This window comes from Astyanax mexicanus, chromosome 17 (assembly GCF_023375975.1).
Source record: "Astyanax mexicanus isolate ESR-SI-001 chromosome 17, AstMex3_surface, whole genome shotgun sequence".
Lineage (NCBI taxonomy): Eukaryota > Metazoa > Chordata > Actinopteri > Characiformes > Acestrorhamphidae > Astyanax > Astyanax mexicanus.
The window spans coordinates 47041916-47065000 of record NC_064424.1 but is presented as its reverse complement, the minus strand read 5'-3'; the positions used below and the strand labels follow the sequence as shown (position 1 = coordinate 47065000).

The 23085-nt window shown below is 39.0% G+C and overlaps 1 protein-coding gene across 1 annotated transcript in view; it reads left to right on the top strand.

The window, feature by feature from the left end:
• Positions 1–23085, top strand: part of dym (dymeclin) — an 85212-nt gene that overhangs the window by 27174 nt on the left and 34953 nt on the right. The window contains exons 9-14 of the mRNA XM_022676678.2: positions 6988–7173; positions 7469–7647; positions 8571–8696; positions 10558–10671; positions 11029–11123; positions 21668–21773. Of these exons, the coding sequence (XP_022532399.2) occupies positions 6988–7173; positions 7469–7647; positions 8571–8696; positions 10558–10671; positions 11029–11123; positions 21668–21773 (806 nt within the window). The remainder of the gene's footprint in view (positions 1–6987; positions 7174–7468; positions 7648–8570; positions 8697–10557; positions 10672–11028; positions 11124–21667; positions 21774–23085) is intronic.

Here is a 23085-nt window from a genome sequence, read left to right as displayed (position 1 = left end):
TTAAATAAGGGCAGGATGCTGTCGTACGCTGATGTGTCCGGTCACTCTGAAAGGACATTAAAAGTTGTGCCCAGTGTAGTAATGCCACGTCAGGCATGTCTATTGTTTGGTGAGGTTGGCAGACACGTGGGCACTGTTTGTTTGTTTATTTGGTGTAGAAACACATTGTGTGCTGTTCCAGAGAACTGTGACAGAACTGACGCATCAGAACTGTGCAGAGATACGGCTAATGAGATTATTAACATCTCTTTGTGTGTGTGTGTGTGTGTGTGTGTGTGTGTGTGTGTGTGTGACTCATCCTGTGGAATCCAGACAATGTGCTCTTATTGTCTGACGGGGAAAGCAGACAGGCTAAATGGAGACATAATCCTGCCGCATCGCTCCCATAATGCATTCCTTCCCTTTCCCTAAGCGCCTATTTCTGACCCTCATCCCCGACCACTTCCACCAGAATTCCCACTCCAGATCCCACAGCTGATCCTGTTTCCGATGCTGCTGTTCGGAAACAGCCAGGCTGGAAACTCTTCCCTGGATTAGAGCCTGGGAGAATTCCCCGCTCCAGAATTATACTTGTATGGAATACTGTTATTAACCCTAGGGATGAGTGATATGGCTCTAAAATAAAATGTTCACAATAACAATACTTTAAACAAAGCTATATATATATATATAGCTTTGTTTAAAGTAAAAAAAAAAAAAATATATATATATTTGTTTTTTTTTAACAATTGTTTTATTAGTTTTGGTAAAGTACTATTTTATATACTTTTGTATATACTATTGTAATATCAGGAGACTGACTGCACCGTCACGCTGTAAAGATACAGCAGCAGCAGCAGCTCATATAAGAGAAGTGTATTATTATTTTATTCTCTATTCTGTTTATTGTTTATGTAAAAACTGGGTTTGCAACACTGAACATTAATCAAGCAATCAACCATCGTTTACACTGGAGGGAGACGCTCATTTACAATGCCACTGAGCATTTACAGCTTAAAAGGGCTAAAAAAATATTTTTTAAAAATAAAAAAAATAAAAACTGACATTTACTATAGACGAATAAAACATATATGTCAAAAAAAAGGAAAAATAGGACATTTTAAAACGATCATAAAAATTGACACCATAGAAAGTAAGGTGTTTATATATTTATATCTATGAAAAAAGAGTAGTAGTGAAAGTAGAGTAAAACGAGATAAGAATGATAAGAAATGATAAGAAAATGAATATGTAGAAACTGTAGTGAAATGTTGGTGAACTGTTGTTTGAGAGCAGATTTTTGTGGTGTTCCACAGGGTTTTATTGTAGGACCAATGAAGCTTTATAATGTTAATAATTATAAAATACTGTAGTTCTGAGAGTGAAGGACTGAAGTGTAGATTATATACAGGTTCTAACAGGTAAAAACTAAACACTAACTAATGTAACGTTAGATAAAAAAGTTATACATTTAAAGTCTTTAATAATTTAATAGACACACTTGTGGGTCGTGAATCTGAAGGGTGAAAGGTGTTGTGAATGACACTGGTGTCGTTTTGCTGGAGTGAGGAGTTTTCTCAGGTGTGTGTGTGTGTGTAGTGTGTGTGTAGAGTGTGTGTGGTTATGCGTGGTTATAATACACATGTCTTTAATCAATGCGCTCTTACTGTATCTCTCTTGGCTCTGAACCAAAAATCATTAAATAGATTTAACCTGGAGCCACAGACTCTATAGAGCTTCTTATACTGCAAGAAATCAATCAGCAAAAAAGTACATTAAATATATATATATATAAATCAAGATAAATATGCTTATTATATTATATTTATTATTATATTATAGGCTTACAATGATTGAAGTAAGACGTTTTGTGGCTTAAATTTGGACAAAGCAATAAGAATAACTTGTCTGGTGACTTTTTGTACTTATTTTTAGTTCAAATGACTTAAAATAAGGTGAAAAGTCTTAAGGAATACTAATTAACATCATTATTCCTAATAATAAATAAAATAATCTTAGGGATACAAATTCTTATTACAGAAAAAAAAATATTTATTGGCTCATTAGATTAGATTAGATTTTACTTGCACACGAACACTCTTTCTCTCACTCAGTGTCTCTCTCTCTTTCTCACTCACTCTTTTACTCACTTTCTCTTTCTATCTCTCTGACATACTCTTTTTTTCTTACTCATTTTTTACTCACTCTTATTAACTCACTCTCCATCTGTTACTCACTCTCTTAATCACTTACTCACTCACTCACACTCTCACTTATTAACTCACTCTCTCTGTTACTCACTTTTTTACTCACTCTTATTAACTCACTCTCTCTCTGTTACTCACTCTCTTAATCACTGACTCACTTTTTTACCCACTCACTTTTTTACTCACTCTTATTAACTCACTTCCTCTGTTACTCATTCTCTCAATCATTTACTCACTCACTCGCTTTCTTTCTCACTCATTTATTCAATCTCTCACACATTCTCTCATTCTCTCACTCTCATGCACACTCTCTCTCTCTGTCACTCACCTACTCACTTATTCACTCCCTCAATTGCTCACTCGCTCGCTTTCTCACACACACTCTCTCTTTCTCATTTACTCTCACAATCTCTTACTCACTCTCTTACTTGCTTTCTCGCTCACTCACTTTTTCATTCACTTACATATTCACTCTCTCCCTTACATATTCACTCTTTTACTATCACTGACTTTTAGAGAGAGAAAAAAAAAGGGAAGTAATAAAAAAAGTCTCATTTTAAAACTTTTTAGTTTTAGTATGTAACTAAAAACACTAAAGTTGAGTCTGATTGTGCTGTTAGTGAAGGTTTTAGTTTTAAAATTATAATAATAATACAATAATAATAATAATAATACAAAGATGAAAATAAGCCGTCTCTCCTGGTGCTGCTGTCTCCTCTCTTCTCCACTGATTAGCGCTACGTTAGCATTAGAGAGCTAAACGTGTTTGTTTTAACTGCGCTTTCACCACCTCACTGTCCTCCATACTCCCTCTGTCCTTTACTACGCTCAATTCATCACTCTCTCCGCTCTCCTCCTGTCAGTAAGCACTCTGAGGAACACTGCGGCTGTCAGCCAGGGACTAAACTCTGCATGATTTCTATCTGCTCTTCACTCAATCCGTCGATGTAGCCGCTCAGACCGGCTGATCAATCCGCTGAGTTCAGACGCGGAGGTATTGATCAGAGCTGTCGATCAGTGTTCTTTTAAGAGCTTCAGGGGGAAAGACCCTCATTTACCTGTTTCCTTTTGTGTTGCAGATCGACTCAGTCGACTTAGTCAACGCTCCTAATGATCCTTCATTGAGTTTCTATTCAGCCCAGGAGTCCTGCTTTACACCTCATAACATACAGCTACTCTATACTGTACTGTAGCTCTAATAAATGCAGCATTCACTTACTTACTTTACACCAGGGGGGTCCAAACTTTTTTTGTTGGGGGCCAGAAGGAGAAATATATTTGAAGTCACGGCCACAGACTCTGTAATAAAACAAATAATGAAATATACCACTTTAAATAATACTTTTTCTGATTATTTCATTTACACACCATTTTACTTGACTTACTATCTTTATCTTTGACAGTGTTGTGTAAACTAAGATTTTTCAAATTGATGTTTCATTTCATGATGTCTCTTAATATTAAACTCCTTAATTACGGCAACTTTTAGACTCCTTGGCCCGTTTTTCTGCGCTAGAAATGCGCACTCTCTCCGCTTTTAGACTCTTTGGCCCGTTTCTGACACCTAGCGTTTAAACTTTAAATCTCACATTATAAAAACCTGCTTAACAGCGGGCCAACTTTCACTCTATTTCTAAAATACCTCGCGGGCCGCTCCAAAAAAGGAAACAGGCTGCAAATGGCCCGCAGACCGTAGTTTGGACACCCCTGATTTATACTATGTTGAACCCGTTGCTGACACAGATGTACAAATGCACACACACACATGGCTACCAATATAATAGGACTCTCTGGAGCAGATTAACAAACTTAACAAGCATATTTACACCATGTCTGATGCCAGAAGTTGGCTCAGTGGTTAGGTATTCTACAGCATGTTCGGACAAACTGCTGAAAATTACTGGATATCAGAAAGCTGCAGGAGAGCGGAGGTGAGCTATTCAACAAAAATTAGTACTCGTTATCATGTTTTACTACACCAAAGTCCATTTTACACCAGAGTTCTCCTTTACACAGCACTTGGGTTGGGTTAGTACAGGTCTGAAACTGACAGTATCCTTGATATCCTTGAAAAATGTTATTGTTGATATGATAAGAAAATGGACCACAGTTCGTTAAAATTATGTAATTGTGTCTGTCTCTCCTGTGGTCTGTGGTGTATGGATTGAGGTTGTATCTTCCCCTTCCTGTACTGTGTTTTCTGGTTTGTGGGTCACACAGTATCGTCTCTAGTTTATGCTTTATGGAGTTTTGCTGGGCCGCTGTGACCCGAGTGCTGAGGTTACTGACTGCAGCCCAGACTCTCTTATCAATAATCTACAGCTCAGGCACCAGACACAGCCTGCGGGTCGGCCGGTTCAGTCTCTCTCTCTCTCTCTCTCTCTCTCTCTTACTCTCTCTCTCTTTCTCGTTCTCGTTCTCTTATTATTATTTACAGGATTAACACTTATAATTATTACTAATAATAATTCAAATAGAAGGAAATAAGAACATCAAGACTTTATAAATGTGTAATAATAAGCAGTAAATCATTAATATTATAAATTAGTTATAATAATTTATCTTGTGTCTCTCGTTCTCTCACTCTCGTTCTTTCTCAAATTCAAATTCAATTTGGCTTTATTAGCATGACTGTTTTAAAAAAAAAACAATGTTGCCAAAGCACACAAATATCAAAACCGAACCTATAGTGAAACAACGATGAAACATAAACATCAATTAATTTAAAAAATAATAATAATAATAATTAAGAAAATCACAATAATAATAATAACAATGATGATAATAGTAAAAACAATAGTAATAATAAAAATTATAGTGGTTATAATGATCAAGTATAATAATATTAACGGTTGTTTATTAGGGGAGTTACTCTCTCTCTATCTTTCTCTCTCTCTCTCTCAGCATTTTTGAATATGGTAAATAATATTATACCCTGAAATATGGCGCCATATCACCCACCCCTAATCATCACATCAGAGACAGATTATATCTGTCCAGTATCATTTATTTCACTTTAATCCTGGATATATGGGGATATTTGGAGTGCATTATTATTATCATCATCATATAATGGATCATTGACTTCTGTTACAAATCTGATTACTTTTTTTTGTTTTCATTTTTTTAGAATTTAGATAAAAAAAGATATTGAAAAAAGCATTGTATCGATATCAGTATTGAAACATTTTATAATGATACAGAGTAAAAGCAGAATAGAACAATTTGTATAGAAACAGATGCAGGTCTAATAGAATCTGTCTGTATTGATTTAATATATTGTAATATGTTGATTTAATTCCCATCATATTCATATTCAAGTTCCTGACGATACGCAGCACTTATCTCTGGTCTAAGGGGATACATGTTTAAGCTAATTGTTTGTTTTTAATCTTTGCGTAAAGAAGCAGCGTGAATTCAGTGCAGTTGAGCGAGTGTCTCTGTGGGATTTTCACTCTGTGGTGTTTTCTTGCCCTCGTGCGACGCCCTGCTCCCGGTTGTGTAATGGTCTGGCTGCCGCCGCCGCTGCTGCCGCTGCACGCGGGAGATTGCATTATTGTGTTTGTGTGGCGGGTCAGGGGGAAGCGGGCCAGACACAGAACAAACAGCAGTGAGGTAACCGGAGCCCGGTGTGTGAGAGAGCAGCACAGACCTGATTTATCAACATGCTTTTATTTCTGATTTGATGCTTCGGTTTGTGTGTGTGTGTGTGTGTGTACGAGACAAGTGTGTGTGTGTGTGGGTATAATATGAGTCTAATGATGAAACAGTGCGTTTTCATACACACACACACACACACACACACAGTGTTGACGTGGGGAATGTCTGAGTGCAGACTGCTCTCGGGCGCCTCCGCTATCACCGCTTGACCAATAGCGACCAGCAGTGACCTCATCATGAGCAGGGCAGAGAAATTTCTACAGAGGAGAGAAAACCCACAGGAGAATGTGTTCTGAGTTCGTCGGACCACTAGAGGGCGCTCTATATGAATAAAAAAATATATATATATATATATTTTTATTTTTTATTTTTAAATTCTAAAAAAAGTTTTCTCAACACATAACAATATGTAATATTTCAGGAAAGCAAATTTATTTAATAATTTTTTAAAGCTTATTTTTTAATCTTCAGTTTTTATATAAGGATGTATCGATACTAGTTACGAGAACCTGTCATTTTGTACTCACTGATTCTGATATCGATACTGATAGTGATATCCACTTAGAACGAAGCAGTCAGGAGTGTATGTAATAGTGTAGTTGGTAGTGTTGAAGGTAATTTGATCATTTTGTTTAATTTTGATTGAGTTTTGTTGAAACTGTATTAGAACATCCCATTTTATCAAATAAATATATTTGTTAGGGTCTTATATTGTACTGGGATGCCCTTCTTAATGGTGCAATGATAATTGCTTACTTAATATATTAATGGAATCTATATATTTACGTCAGAGTATACCACTGCTATCTAGTCTTAAAGAACCACTAGCTATCAGAGGCACACTGCTGCAGCTGCAGCTCAGCCAATTAGCTCTCCCTCCTGCCCCGCCCCTAAACCCATACATCACCCAGTGCCCCTCATAAACTACCCTACTCCTTTTTTAGCCAGCTAAAAGCAAACGTGTACAAGTTGACATTAAAATCAATCTTCCTTGATTACAACAATAATGTGGACTAACTTCCTGTTGATACCCGTAATTTCAGAAGTCTTCTGCTTCGTGAGACACAGTCTTTATTTTAGTAGCTTATTTTATTCTCAGGTTGTGTTTTAATGGTATTTTCTGGTGTGTTTTGTCGTTCAGGTGGACTGTGGAGTGTGTTCACACTGGGAGGAGCTGGAAGTAAATCCGGGGTGGACCAGGAACAGAACCCTCTCCCGTTGTCCAATCAGAGCCTTCTACTTTTGTTAGTTTTGGCCAATCTGCCAGATGGATTAGACTGCCCCAACCCCTACAAACAAGCGGTCACCTGCTTCAAAAACACACAAGGTACGTTCCAGACGCGTCGCTGGATCTTGTTCAGTATTACTCTGAAACTATAAAGTTCCTAATACTGATCAGATGTGTATGAGATGATCAGATACAGCAGTGCTGCTGGAGTTTTTAAACACCTTTTTCACTCCCTGTCCTTCACTGTACTAGACACTCTTGCTTTTTTCTGCTTTATTTTAATGAAAGTGGTTTTAATTTTTTCTGTATGTGTTGTTTAAGAGTTGAAGAGTCTTAAATTTAATTTCCTCATGTATGCAGATTCTCTGATTATAGAGATGTGTGTGTGTTTCAGATACATCGTCCATCCCGTCTCCACAGCCTCACACCTTCCAGATTAACTTTAACAGTCTGTACACGGCGCTGTGTGAGCAGCAGCGCTCGGATCAGGCCACGCTCCTGCTCTACACGTTACTGCACCAAAACCCCAACATGAAGACCTACATGCTGTCCAGAACAGATGTGGAGAATCTGGTGAGTTTATACTCAATATATCTGTTATCTACTGAAAAACATTTACATATAAACCAGTAAACTCCTGTCCTCACCCTCTAAATCTCACCATTATATACAGAACCTACATTATAAAATTATACTGAAGTGATTCAGATTATGAAGGAACACATAGTGAATCATGTAGTAACTTAAAAACAGTGTTAAACAAACCAAAATACTCTGTGAAGTATTTAGATACTCTTATCTGAGGAGCTGTTTGTTAACTTGCTGTTTCTGAGGCTGGAAACTCTGATTGACTTATCCTGTACAACAGAGGAAACTCTCGCTCTTCTATCCTTTCCTGGGCTGGTCCTGATTAGTGCCAGTTTCATCATAACATATTTTGATGGTCTTTGCGGTGACTGAGTTTATGTAGTAACTTAAAAGTGCACTTTTAAAATTCTGAAATTCTTCTTTTCTGTTATACTGATGTTCATTTTTTTCTTCTTAAGTCATTTTGTTTCTTTATTTAGTTGAGTAGTTGTTGCTTCTCATAACCTGGATTCGAACACTCAAATATTCACTATTCACTGTATACCTGTAACTCTACCTCTTCACTACTTTACTTTAACTGATGCTCTCAAACTTTACATTAAGAGACAAGAAATTCAAGTAATTAACTCTTGATGAGTTCAGCACAGCTGTTAACTGAAAGCCTGAATTCCAGGTGACTCTACCTCATAAAACTGACTGAGAAAATCCAGCAGAGGCGTTCAAAACTGATCATCTAAACAAGAGGAGCTACTTTGAAGAATTGTTATTGTTATTGAATTTAGTCTGTAGTTGTTTGACTCGTATTGTACTTCTTCAATATATCGCAATATATTGTGGTACTGCAAGCAATTAGATAAATCTTTCTCTCTCCCTCTTTCTCTCTCTCTCTCTCTCTCTCTCTCTTTCAGGTGATGCCTATTCTAGAGATCCTCTATCATGTAGAAGAAAGGAACTCCCACCATGTTTACATGGCCCTCATCATCCTCCTCATCCTCACTGAGGACGACACATTCAACAGATCCATACATGAAGTGGTCAGTACATTCTCACCCCAGATTATTTGGGTTAATAATATATTATATGGGCTTGTCTGTAATGTTATTTACTTTAATCCACATGAGTGGTTTTAATGTTATGGCTGGATGGTGTTTAGAAGGATAGAAGATTTATAAAGACTTATTACATTTCTTCTTAACTGAAATAGAAGAATAATAATAGTGTACAGTGGCAGGAAAAAGCATGTGAAACTTTTGAAATTGTATGTTTTATGCATACATTTGATTATTGTGATTATTGTCTTATATGTCTTCATTGAGAACAACTACAAAAAAGGTCAAAATACTAATGGAAAAAAATGTAAAAACCCTTTTGTTAATCACCTATATAAATAGATAAAATAAATATGATTAAAAATAAATAAAATAATTAAAAGCTCATTCAAGAGTCAGCGGTTAGCTGAAAATGTGTTTGGAAATGTGGTCTACAATAAATCAGACTGATAAAAGCCATTCAAACTTTTTAAGATTGTATTGTATTGTATGTGAGCCATGTCACGCCAAAAAGAGCTTTTAGTGGATCAAAAAAATTTATGTAAAGATGAAAAAAGTTACTGCGTGATTTTTAAAGACTTCAGAAATCCACCAGTTTACTTTGAGGCAAACAATTTACAAATATAGACAGTGTGGGACTGTGACTGCTGTGCTGTTGGCACTCAAAAGTTAAAATCAAAATTACCCCAAGAGCACAGTGGAGACTCATCTATAAGGTAAAAAAAAAAAAAAAAAAACACACAACCCTGAGAGTGACAAACACAGACCTACCGTAAGTCCGTAAAACCATCAATAAGCAGGGTTTCTATGGCAGGACATTACAAAAGAAGGTTTTCTCTCAATAAAGGAACATAACTGCATGGCTGAAGTTTGTGGAAAAGCACGCTGACTTTACACAGTGGTGCAGATTGCACTATTGCTGCTCTACATCTGGCATTAAAAAATCCCTGTACAGACTCTACTCACTAGTGCACCTGATCTCATTACAGCTCTAGCCGCATGTTTACATCATAGATATTGATGAGCGCTGGCTCCAGCTTACCGGGGCTTGTGGGTAAATCAGATAAAAGCATGAGAGCCATTAAAAATTCATTAAAGCTCCGTAATGACTTTTTTTGCTGTTTTGTTTTTATCTATTTGTTGTGCGTGTTGCGTGTTCTCCACGCTCGGCTGTTTTTTTCTCGGATTGACCCGGAGCAGATCCATAAGTCTGAATATTTCTGCCGTCTGTGATGAGCTCTCCACCCCAACATGCTGTTAAAGCCAGTCGCTGAGCATCAGCCATAACATTATGACCACCTATTCATTTCTACAAGACTTTGTAGTTCTGTAATTGCAGGCTATAATTAATTCCTTCTGCCTGTTATCGATATGGAGATGGAGATGTTTGTGTTTAACCCCTAGGAAATGTATTTATTTATTTTTTTTGTGTCTCTACATTATGTAACATAAACATGTACATTAGTTAGAGTGTATATATATATATATATATATATATATGTGTGTGTGTGTGTGTATATACACACACACACACAGCTCTGGACAAAAAAAAACAAAAAACAAGAGACTACTTATTTGATTTTACCAATTTAAAATCAGGATAGATGATCACAAGCCATCAAACTGAACTGCTTGAATTTTTGCACCAGGAGTAAAGCAGCATAAAGTTATCCAAAAGCAGTGTGTAAGACTGGTGGAGGAGAACATGATGCCAAGATGCATTTTTTTTTTTAAATTAATCGAGGATGTCATTTTGATTTCTCTCTCTCTCTCTCTCTCTCTCTCTCTCTCTCTCTCTCTCTCTCTCTCTCTCTCTCTCTCTCTCTGTCTCTGTCTGTCTCCTCAGATCCTGAAGAACATAAACTGGTATACAGAGCGAGCTTTAACCGAGATTTCTCTGGGCAGTCTCTTAATCCTGGTGGTCATTCGCACCATCCAGTTCAACATGACCCGGACCCGGGTAAGAGTCACATGCTCAGGCTTCTTTCTGCTCCAGAGTTGGGCTGTGTGATTATTGCATCATGTCATGATATATGTTCATCATCATAGTTATCTCCTATCTGACGAGACGGCGTCGCTGTCCGGCTTCAGCTCTGTCTGTGGGCGGTCCCGAGCCGAGGTGGGCGGGGCTGTGAATACTAATTCACAGGTTGATGTAGATACAGTGCTTTTGCATTTTCTTTATTAACTAGTTACTGCAGACAATGAGGAAGAGGTTGAGGAAGTTTCATTATGTACAGCATCATAAACAACTCAGAGAGAACTACTATATTTCACAGTAATACAAAAACTTAGCTTTCTCTACATCTCTTCTCAGGATAAGTACCTGCACACGAACTGTCTGGCAGCTCTGGCCAACATGTCCGCTCAGTTCCGCTGCCTTCACCAGTACGCCGCCCAGCGCATCATCAGGTGTGTACATGCCTCTCCGAGTGTGTGTGTGTTTGTGTGTGTGTGTGTGTGTTAGGGGTGTATCGCCATATTGTATTGTATGCAATAATATCGGCAGCATTTTTGAATATCATGAACGATATTATACCCTGAAATATGGTATCATATCAACCACCCCTAATTATCACATCAGGGTTCTACTTTTTTTTACTGTTTTTATGAAAAGAAAAATTCACACTGTTCTTATAATTTCCCATTATATTGTATCTACTAGAGACAGATTTTATCTGTCCAGTATCATTTATTTTACTTTAATCCTGGATATATGGAGATATATGGAGTGCATTATTGTTAGTATCATGACTGATCATTCTGGATCATTGACTTCTTCTGTTACAAATCTGATTAAATTCTTGTATTTTTTAATATCTCAGTTAGGGGTGTGCCATATCATATCATATCGTATACAATAGTAAAATTTAATTTTCATTTTGTTGCAGTAGAGTATTCCTGAAATACGTTTTTTATACAGTGTTTTGTCTTATCACCAAAAAGTATTGGAATCACAAAAGTACTATGAAATATTGTGATATTATTTTAGGGCCATATCGCCCACCTCTAGTGTTTGTGTGTCTGTGTGTGTGTGTGTGTGTGTGTGTGTCCTCATCACTGGGCGGTTGGCCAGTGTCACAGATGGTCTTACCTGCGTTGGTCAGGAAACTGGACCTGGTTAAAAAACAGTGGATGGAGAGAAACTACTAAAACAGATATTAAAAACCACCCGGAGAAGAAGCTGGAGGTGTTGATGTGAATCTGAATGATCTGAATGTTGTACACATCCGGATAATGTTTCAGCTCGTGATGTTCGGGACACTAATAATGACTCTAAATGATGTTTTTGCCGACTTTTGATTCGAGGCTGAACAGCGGAGTTGAGTGAATTTGCCTGAAATTCATGAATTTCAACTTGAGCTTGTTTAGAGTGTTTGTGTTCCTGTGATATCCAGTTCTGTTCAGAGGATTCAGGCATCTAATCTTAATCTCATTTAAAGGGGAAATATTATAGGTCTATGGATTATACAAAACATGTTTATGAAGTTATTTACACTAATTTAATCTCACATAAAGATAAAAAGATCTCACAGCTCTATATTCTTCTATACTCTTTCAGAATGAGCCGTTTAATCACCGTAAAGCGCCACACTGTTAAGATACGAACGCATCTTAACGAAGATGCGAAATGCACGACTTGCATTTTAAGTCGTGCAAGGTGTACTTTTCCTGTCGTTACAATAGCGAAGACTCATCGAAAGCCCTAAATCCAGCTGTGTGATGCATAATTTACCGATTTGCTAAAATAGATCGCTAAAATAGGCCCCAAAATGTTTATTCATGTCGCCTCGAGCACAAAAAATAACAGAAATAAAAATATTTCATTGCTTTTTTATGTAATAGAGTTAATATAAACAGGGATTAGCTCTCGCACAGAACGTTCTGGATTCTCAATGTTCTTCCTAAACGTCATGGAACCTGTTCTGGAACGTTTCTCTGCTCTCTAACACTACGTTTGTTTGTTTATTAGCGTGTGCCCGTGTGCATTACTATGTTTATTATTTTTTTCCTCCCTTTTCCTCCTCGCTAACCAGATTTGCCATGACTTCATGTGGAGTAAATAGAGCAGGTCTGAGATGAGAGCATGTAGCGCGAGAGCGTGTAGCGCGAGAGCGTGTAGCGCGAGAGCGTGTAGCGCGAGAGCAGGCCTGCTGCTTTAATCACACTGGAATTCTGCTTCTCATTCACCGTTCTTAAACTGGACTTTACTGCTCGTTCTGTAGTTCACCACTGGAGGAAAAATGTAGTATAGTGCTAAAGCTTTAACATGTCAGTGTTGTAATACTACTGATCTGGAGTGAAAGGCTACACTTTCTCATGTTTTCTACTTTTTTTCACTTTCTACTTTTCTGGGTTGTTTTCGGTGGGTTTTAGGAGTTAGCCCTAAGTGTCTTGAGTGTATTATAATGATTTCTCAGCACTTACTAGTCTCCAAATTCTACAAAAATTAGAATATCATTGAAAAGTTACTTTGTGGTGAGATCTTTATCTTTATCTTTATGTGAGTGTAATTTTGTTGAAAGAACTTCATGAATGTTCTTAATTGTTTAAAAACAGAAATAATGTGTTCTCTTTAACAGCTTTTCTTTTACTCTTCAGAATGGCGCTTACTTCTGTTTTTAAAACAAAATGAACAACAAAAAAAATCAATTTAAAAAACATTCTCGTCATATTCTCTCTTACAGCACAAGATAGAGAGAGACAATAGGTCTGTGAGATATACAAAATATGTTCATGTTCATCTGCTGACTTGCACCGGAGAGAAGCAGGTACAGATCCCTCCCTCAGAAGAAGTCTGTTGGCGAATCCTTTTGTGTACTGTCCAAGGTTCTCAACCAGAATGACTGAAATGGTGTTTCTTCAACTGATCTAGTCCATGTCTGCACTGATGTTTTAACAAATGGTATGGTCATAAAGATTTGCCTTGAAGTCACGGAAAAGTCATGGAAATATATATTTGTTAAAAGGTGTATGAACCCTGTTCTGTATGCAGGACATGAAAAATATATTTTCCACCATGTATCATCTTTTTCTCTTCCTATCCCGGAGCATTCAGTCTCTCTCTCTCTGCCGCTGTGTGAATTACTCTATTTAACTGTTTAATTTGGTAGAAATAGTTAAATGGTTTCTGATGCTCAGAAACATCAAAGATGGTTTGGATCTGATGATGGAGATGGTGAGCTGTTTCCCCGCCGCAGACTCAGACTGATTAAAGCAGATTTTCTCAGTTATTAGAAGCTCCGTCTTTGAAGCCGAGTGTCTCTCACTGCTGCTGCTGCTGCTGCGGTCGGGTCCTGAGCAGCTCTAATGACTCCAGTCTGCCTGGAGGAATCTTCTTCCTGTGTGGACAGGAAGTCAGAGGAAGCATGAGGCCAAATCCACATTATGGATACAAGGGATGAACCAGATTTGGACCACACACACACACACACTGCATCTCTCTCTCTCTCTCTCTCTCTCTCTCTGTCTCTCTTTTTTTCTCTCTCGCAACCCTCTTTTTTTATTTTATTCTCTTTTCCTCTCTTTTCCTCATCCTCTCTGTCTCGCTCTCTTTCTCACTTTTCTCCCTTTCTGTCTTTCTTGGTCATCTCCTACTTTCTCTCTTCCTCTCATTCTCTAACTCTATAATTCTCTCTTGTTTCGCTCTCTTTTTCTTACACTCACTGCATTTCTCACTCTTGTTCACACTCTCTCACCCTCCCTTTCTCGCTTTTCTCACTCTCTCTCACGGTCCTCTCTCTCTCTCTCGTGCTCTCTCTCTTGCTCACCCTTCTCTCTTGTTCTTCCTCTTGCTCTATCTTTGCCTCCCTCACTTTTTAATGTTCTCTTTTGCCCTTTCCCTCTCTCCCTGTCTTTCTCTCTCTCTCGTTCTCCCTTTTACCCTCTCTCTTTCAGTCCCTCTCTCACTCTTTCTCCACTCACCATCTCTCTTGCTCTCCCTCCCACTCTATTTTGCCCTCTTGCTCACTGTTGGTTACCCTCTTTCTCTCTCTCACACTTTCTCTTTGGCCCTCTCTCTCCCTTAATTGTGCCATAAAATAGCGTAAAAAATCCATGAGAGGGGGCGCTGAAAGCATGATTTGTATTTACTGAAGTGGAGTAAAAGTGAATTGCACTCCACACCTGTAGGGGGCACTCAGGAGATAAAGCAGGTAGACTTGTAGTGGATGTTCCTTTTCTCATCTGTGTTTGCAGTGGATGTAAATCCGTTAGTAGGGAGGTCCAGGTTTTCGGATGTTCAGTTCTTAAGTATAGTAGATGTTTATTTGTGTATTTATGAACTCTCCTCCTGCTGCAGTCCTTAAACCAGATCCATCTCCACACCAGACTGGCATGTGGACGTCGCTGTTAATGATTTAACTGCCCACCTGAGACCACTTTCCAACAGCCAGAGGAATTCCTCCTCCGGGTCTGTTCTGATATTGATTTTCTACACGACTCGTGAGTCAGTCTGTCTCAGCTGCTGCGTCTCAGTGAGGAGAACTGGTGAGACAGACGTCACTCTTAAACTGATATCGACGGCTTTGATCTTCAGTACGGATCAGTGATACAGTTTCTTATTGACGAGCGGAAGTGATTGATCTGTGGCCTGAACTGATCTGAGCTTGTGATGGAATTTGAGGTTATATTTAATCTAAATAAACAGTATTGTGTATTAATAAGTTTTAAATAAGTTTTAGGCACCTGTGGAAATTTTCAGTAAAGAAAATGCTTTTATCTGTGCAGTAAGTGTTTATTATCTTAGTAAAACACATTATCTCAGCATTACAATAAATACAAACAGCAATTTTACAAAAAGCTAATCTCACCTCCTCATCTAATAGAGTTTAATAGAGTTTAATATTTCTAGTCCTCATCATATTAATCAACACCTGGTTTGGTCAATTGATAAATTGGTAAAAGTGGTAAATCAGGTGAGCTGCTTACAGAACTGAACATAATATAATATACACATGCTGGCTGAGGAGCATCCAGGAGAAATCTGGTGAAAACTACACTTTGTTCTTCAGTTCGGCTCACAGGATATAAAACATACTTATAGTTAAAAATGAGAATTGATTGTACTTATGTTTTTTTGCATCTGTTCAAATCATATGTGGAGCTTTTTTCAGGTAAAAACACTCATACTGCTGAGATAAACGGATTAGTGTCATTTGCTCTGGTGCCTAAAACTTTTGCACAGTACTCTCTGTCTCTATCATCCTATACACACACACACACACACACACACACACACACCGTTTAACGCTCAAATTTAACTAGTATTTGACCATAGTTCTCAAAAGACAAGCTGACAGATGTTTAAAGTAAAAAATGCAATAGAACAATTCAAATATTATAATAATTTAAAATAATTTGACATTGATTCTCTTATTTTACATTTTACGTGTGTGTGTGTGTGTGTGTGTGTGTGTGTGTGTGTGTGTGTGTGTGTCTGGGTGGGCGAGAGACAGAGCTGGTTATTTTTAACAGTCAGAGCCACCAGGGGAGAGCAGAGCCGTCTACTGCTCTTCCTCCACATAACACACACACACACACACACACATACACACACACACACACACACACACACACACACACACACACACACACACACTATCTCGCACACACAGACTGAAGAGAAGAGGGCAGGCGAAGGGGGGTAAAAATAGATAAGGGGGAAAGAGCAGTGAGGGGAAAGTTTCAGGAGAAAAGGTGGAGAAATAAATTCACAGTAGAGAGAAACGAGAAACTGAGGAGAAAAGCATCGAAAGAAGCAAGAAAGTGGGCGAGAGAGCCATGGACTATGTGGCTATCTCTCTTTCTCTCTCTCTCTCTCTCTCTCTCTCGCTCTTTTTCATTCATGCTTTCTCATTGTAACTCTTATTTTTCCTCACACTTTTCCATTTGGTCTCTGTTTCTCATTCTTCTCTCATTCTTTTTCTCATCTGTTTCTTGATCTTAATTTGTTCTCTCGCTCATCTTTCTCCGTCCTTATTTGCTGTCTTATTTGTCTCACATCATTCTCTCTTTTTCTCATTCTCTCTTTTTTACATTTCTTGCTGTTTCTTCTTCTAACAAAGTATTTCACACTTTCACTTACTCTTTCTCTCTCTCTCTTTTTCATCTCCTTTTTTTGTTCACTTTGTTTGTCTTTGTCAGTGTGTGAAAGATTGGATGTGTTTGTCTGAGACTGTGTCTAGACACGCAAACACATGCATGTGCAGACACACACACACACATACACACACACACACACACACATACAGATATGCACAAATTAAGGAAACCAGAACAGACAGTCAATCTGATAACCGTGTGTGTGTGTGTGTGTGTGTGTGTGTGTGTGTGCACCACTGGCCAGCCAGTGTGCTCCCTCAGTAGGTCACAGTGACACAGCTTCCAGGCACTCTGTCTAGCCAAAACACACACACACACACACACACTATCACACACACACACACACACACCACACACACACACACACACACTCTATCACACACACACACACTATCACACACACTATCACACACACACACACACACTCTATCACACACACACACACTATCACACACACTATCACACACACACACACACCACACACACACACACACACACTCTATCACACACACACACACTCTATTACACACACACACACTCTATCACACACACACACACTATCACACACACTATCACACACACACACACCACACACACACACACACACTCTATCACACACACACACACTCTATCACACACACACACACTCTATCACACACACACACACACACTCTATCACACACACACACACTCTATTACACACACACCAACAATACCTCAGTCTGCCACTCTGTTCCTGTTTCAGCTCAGACTGAAGCACCTGCCTCGGTACTGTCTGTCTTTCTGTATGTCTATCTGTTTGTCTCTGTTTGGCTCTCTGTCTCTTTGTCTGCCTGTCAGTTTCTCTGTACTGTCTCTCTGTCTGTCTGTCTGTCTGTCTGTCTCTCTGTCTCTCTGTGTCTGTTTGTCTAGCAGTCTGGCTCTGTCTCTCTGTTGGTCTATCTGTCTGTCTTTTTCTCTTTGTCTGTTTCTCTTTCTGTCTCTCTCCCTGTATCTCTCTGTATCTCTTTCTGTCTCTCTGTCCCTCTGTCTATTTAACTCTCTTTCTGTCTCTGTCTGTCTGTCTTTATATCTCTTTGTTTATCTGTCTGCTTTTCTCTCTCTCTGTCTGTCTCCCTGTCTCTCTCTTTTTGTCTGTCTCTTTCTCTCTCTGTCTCTCTCTGTAACTCTCTTACTTTCTGTATCTCTTTCTGTCTCTTTGTCTCTCTGTCTACTTATCTCTCTGTCTGTCTCTCTGTCTGTCTAACGAATACAGATAAATACGAATGATGTTGATTTTCTCCAGAGAGAGTCCTACACTATTCTATAGGCAGTGCTGCTCTTATACAGACAGTAGACACACTGTGTGTTTGTGTGTGTGTGTGTGTGCACATCTGTGTCAGCAATGTGTGACAGTTAAAGCAGCTGAAAGCATTTATTAGAAGGGATCTCCACAAACCTTTTAATCCAGTATTTTAACACTTTTACTTAAAGAGAAACAAGCTTGAGTTGATATTTTTTGACTTTTACAGAAGTATTTTATTAAACTCTAGTATCTATACTCTATTCTACCTACAGAATAATAAATGGAGATACTTTAAATACTTTTTGGTGCTGTGGGTTCTGAGTATTGAAGAACAATAGGAAAGGAGGAGGATAAGAGTAATAAAGTAATAATAAAGTGTACAGAGGAACAGATATAGAGATACAGTCTGTAACTAGTTAATAAATGCTGCTCGGTTATTATTTTTTCAGTCTGAGCTTCTGCTTTAATAACTGTAAGAAAACATAGTATACACAGTGGTGTTTCTGTAGATGATCAGCGGTGGTCTGCGTGGTGTTTACAGTGGGATCTGCAGGAATAATATTTGTGTTGTTGCTGTATAAGTATAAGAAAGCTGTCTAAGTGCTGTTGTCGTGTCTCTGTGGCCACAAGATTAATATTTTACAGGGAACGGCTGCAGATTAGATATTCCGCCGGCGGTGCAGAGCTGCCAAAACAGGACGCCGACTTCAAAACAACTGCAGCTCCTCCAACATACAATACAAACACTGAGGTGCCCATTTAATATGAGTCTGTTAGTAGATCCTGCATTACTGGTTATATACAATACTAAATCATAAAAGATTAGGGCTGTATAAAAAAAATACAAAAAAAAAAATAGCTTCATTTGATTGCAAACAATATGAACCCAGGATATGTTATGTTCTGTCTTAAGTGCTACATTTAGTATATTTTAATTGGTTAATTTTTATATCTACATAAGGAGTCATGTAGTAACTTAAATTAAAAACCTCTGGAATATAATCAAGAGGAAGACGGATGATCACAAACCATCAAACCACCAAACTGAACTGCTTGAATTTTTGCACCAGGAGTAAAGCAGCATAAAGTTATCCAAAAGCAGTGTGTAAGACTGGTGGAGGAGAACATGATGCCAAGATGTATAAAAAAAAAACTTTGATTAAAAACCACCAGGGTTATTCCACCAAATATTGATTTCTGAACTTAAAACTTTATGAAAACTTGTTTTTGTCTTTGCATTGTATGAGGTCTGGTGTGTGTGTGTGTGTGTGTGTGTGTGTGTGTGATGGAGGGTAGAGAGCATTATGAGGAAGGTCCAACATGACTCACGTCGATGACCTCATCAATCACAGCCCGTCACGGCTAGCCTTGATAGGTGTTCAGCACACGAACCGCACACAGCCTTCATACCAATAACACACACACACCCACACATACACACACACACGTGCACTCTTAACCTCCAGCGACTGCCATTCAGCCTCACACACACAAACACACACACACAGATGCTGATGCTGTCTTTATTCACATAAACACGCAACATAAGTGGAGGTTTGAAGGTCACTGTAAACAGTCTACAGCCCTGAGCTGACAGCAAAACACACACACACACACACACACACTAATGAGTTTACTGAGTACTCATGATGTGCTGATCTGAAATTGGGATATACAGCATTACTTTTGGAATCACCTACGAAAGTAATTGCTATACAGCGGTTGCTCTGGTATCCAATTTGACTGTTTTGGTGTAGCATGGTGGTTACTATGGTGTTGCTGTGTAGTTTTCATGATATCCAATGTCTAGGCAATTTGTGAGGCCAGGGTGTTGCATTATTACTCATCCCCAAAACTCATAGAATTCCTAAAACTTCCATTCTGAGCCCCAAGTTGTCCCAAAATGCCCAACACATCCTGAACTACCATACTGATTTTCAAGTTATCACTAATGGTCAAAACCAATCCCAAAATCACATACTGATCCCAAACTCTCTAACTTAAATTGGTCCTATATTGGTCCCCAGTTTCCTAAACTTCCTAAACTGCCCAAGACATCCCAAACTACCCAACACATCCTCAACTGATCCCCATCTTCACAAACCCTCAATATTCATCCAGACCTTCTTAACTCATTTCATTCTCCTCAACTCACAACATCCCCATCTTCCCAACTCATCCCCGACCCTTCAACTCATCCCCAACTCTCCCAACTCATTCCCAACTCCTCCCAATCTACCCACCACATCCACAACTCACCCCTAACTCTCCAACTCATCCCTATGTTCAAAAACCCTCCAAACTCGCCCACACTTCCCCCCACTCGTCCCATTGTCTTCAATTTATCTCTTTTTATTTACCACATCCCCAACTCATACTAATTCACAAACTCATTTCCAACCTTCCAACTCATCCCCAACTCTCCAACTTATCCCCATCTTTACAAACCCTCAATATTCACCCCCACTTTCCCCACTCCCCCTACTCATCCCATATTCCCACAATTAATCCCCATGTATCCACCACATCCTACTCTCCCCAACTCTCCAACTCATCCCTAATTTCACTAATTCTCCACACTCACCCACCAAATCCCCAACTCATCCCCAACTGCACCACACAGCCCAGCAGTGTTGTATAGAGTACAGGTATGTGTTAGAGTTAATGGAGGTAGCTGATTGGAAGACAGTGTTCTGCTGAAGTGTGTTCTGCACTCTCTCTTTCTGTCCCATGACTCACTTTTTATGTTTTGTCTGATATTAATATTTTCATCTGAATGACTGAAGGAGTTCCTAGAAATAGTGAGTAATTATTGAAGGGCTGGAGCCAGACGCCACGGCACAGTCGTGACCCCGGCGCTGACCACACGCTTGTGAAATAAGGAGGCGTGTCGGTTCTGAGAACAGTCGTTTCTAGAAGCTGATTTAAAGGTAAAACAATAGAAAGAAGGAGCTTCTTTGTGAGAATATGTATTTCTCTCAACTCTGGGATTATTCCTCTCTGAGATCATACGGAGCTACGTTGCTGAAACACGAGGGCATGTCCCTCAGAAAAACATCTGAATAACATGTTTTTGTTTTCTGCTGTTACTGAGACCAAGTCACGTTTCTGTCTGAGGAAAGACTTTAGAGAGGCTTAGATACTGTGGGGGTGTTTTCACACCAGCACTGTTTGGTTCGGTTAAAACGGACTCTGGTTGGTTTGTACTATTAGTGTGGCTTGATTGAGCTCAAGTAATCACACTCAAAAGAAATCTGGAGCGTTTCGCCTGTGGTGAGAACGTGATCCGGTCTCAATCTGACCCAGCTATCAAATATAATCCTTTTATTATTTATTATTTCTGATATTTTAGCCAGATAATTGCGTTTAGGTTTAGGTTTATACCTGTGTGAAACCAAACCAAACATAGGGAGAAAATGCTTTAAGTAAATTAACTTGTCAACTTATACCTACCATAGAAACCAAATACAGGTGTGAAAATGCCACAAGTGTACCTGGTAGTAAAGCCATTTAACTGACCTCTCTCTCTCTCTCTCGCTCTCTCTCTCTCTCGCTCTCTCTATCTCAGCTTGTTCGCTCTGCTGTCTAAGAAGCACAATAAGGTTCTGGAGCAGGCCACACAGTCTCTACAGAGGCAGCTGGGAGCCGACGATAACACCTCCCTTCCAGACTATGTGAGTAACAGCGCCCCCTCTGGCCTGGAGGGGAAATGCAGGCTTATAGCTGGGTCTGGGGGGTGTGGGTTGAAGGTATGGAGGGGTGGATGGGTGGGGTGGATTGGTTGGAGGGGTGGATGAACACACAGTTGTGGATGATATATTGTCCCAGAAATAATTTTTTTAAGACCATTAAATAAAAAAGCATAAAAAAGCAATCATACCATTTTAAGGGCTACAAAATCTGAATAATATACTAGATTTCTTAACCTACTGCACTTCACACTGTGTGTATGTGTGTAGTTTATAGAATAAAACAACAATGTTCATTTTACTCAAACACAAACCTATAAATAGCAAAATCAGAGAAACTGATTCAGAAACTGACATGGTCTCTTATGTTTTTTTTTTCCAGAGCTGTATGTGAGCAAACAAATAAATATACAAATAAACACAATGAATGATTTCATGATAATCAGATATTATTGCGGTCATATTCATTTATTGTACGATAAATCGATAATGTGATTATAGTGACAGAGAGACCTACTCTCAACCGTATTACAGAGTCGTAGTTCTTTCAAGAAAGTCAATATAATAAAAATATTTATACACTTGAATGACAGAGAGCTCAGTAACTCTGGGCACCCGGTGTGTGTGTGTGTGTGTGTGTGTGTGTGTGTGTGTGTGTGTGTGTGTGTGTGTGTGTCTGACTGACTGCGTGTTCATGCTCGGTTGTGCAACAAATTGACCAGCAGAGGCTCCAGACACCGTGGCTGGGCTGTAGGGGCAGTAGGGGGGCAGTAGGTGGCTGGAGGGGCAGATGGGAGGTGATGGGGAGGCTGATTCCTCCTGGGAGCGACAGGGTCGGTCACTCGGGTCAGAACCAAACCTGCTGTACTGCCCCCCGGGGAGAGGGGGATTTACTGCAGCTGGAGGGGAGTGTTGCAGACAATGGGGGTGTAAAGTGTGTGTGTGTGTGTGTGTGTCTCGAGACTGGCTGGCTGAATGAATGAATGGCATGGCGTCGGTGGAAAGATGACAAAAGCCTGAGGTAAAGCAGTAAAGCGGTTCCTCAATGGTTCAAGATTTACTCGTGAAGTTCTAGGACACATTTCATTCATATATATATTTATATAGCAGCTTTACACTACATGCAGATTTTTCACATTTTGACATATAGTGCTCATCATTATCATCATCATGCTTAAAGCTCAATGATGTCAATTTACCTTTTGGAAAATATAACAGTGAGTTACAGTCAATCACAGTTTTAATATAAACAAAAAAATCCTTTCTATGTAAAGAAGTAGTTGGTTATAGTGTGTTG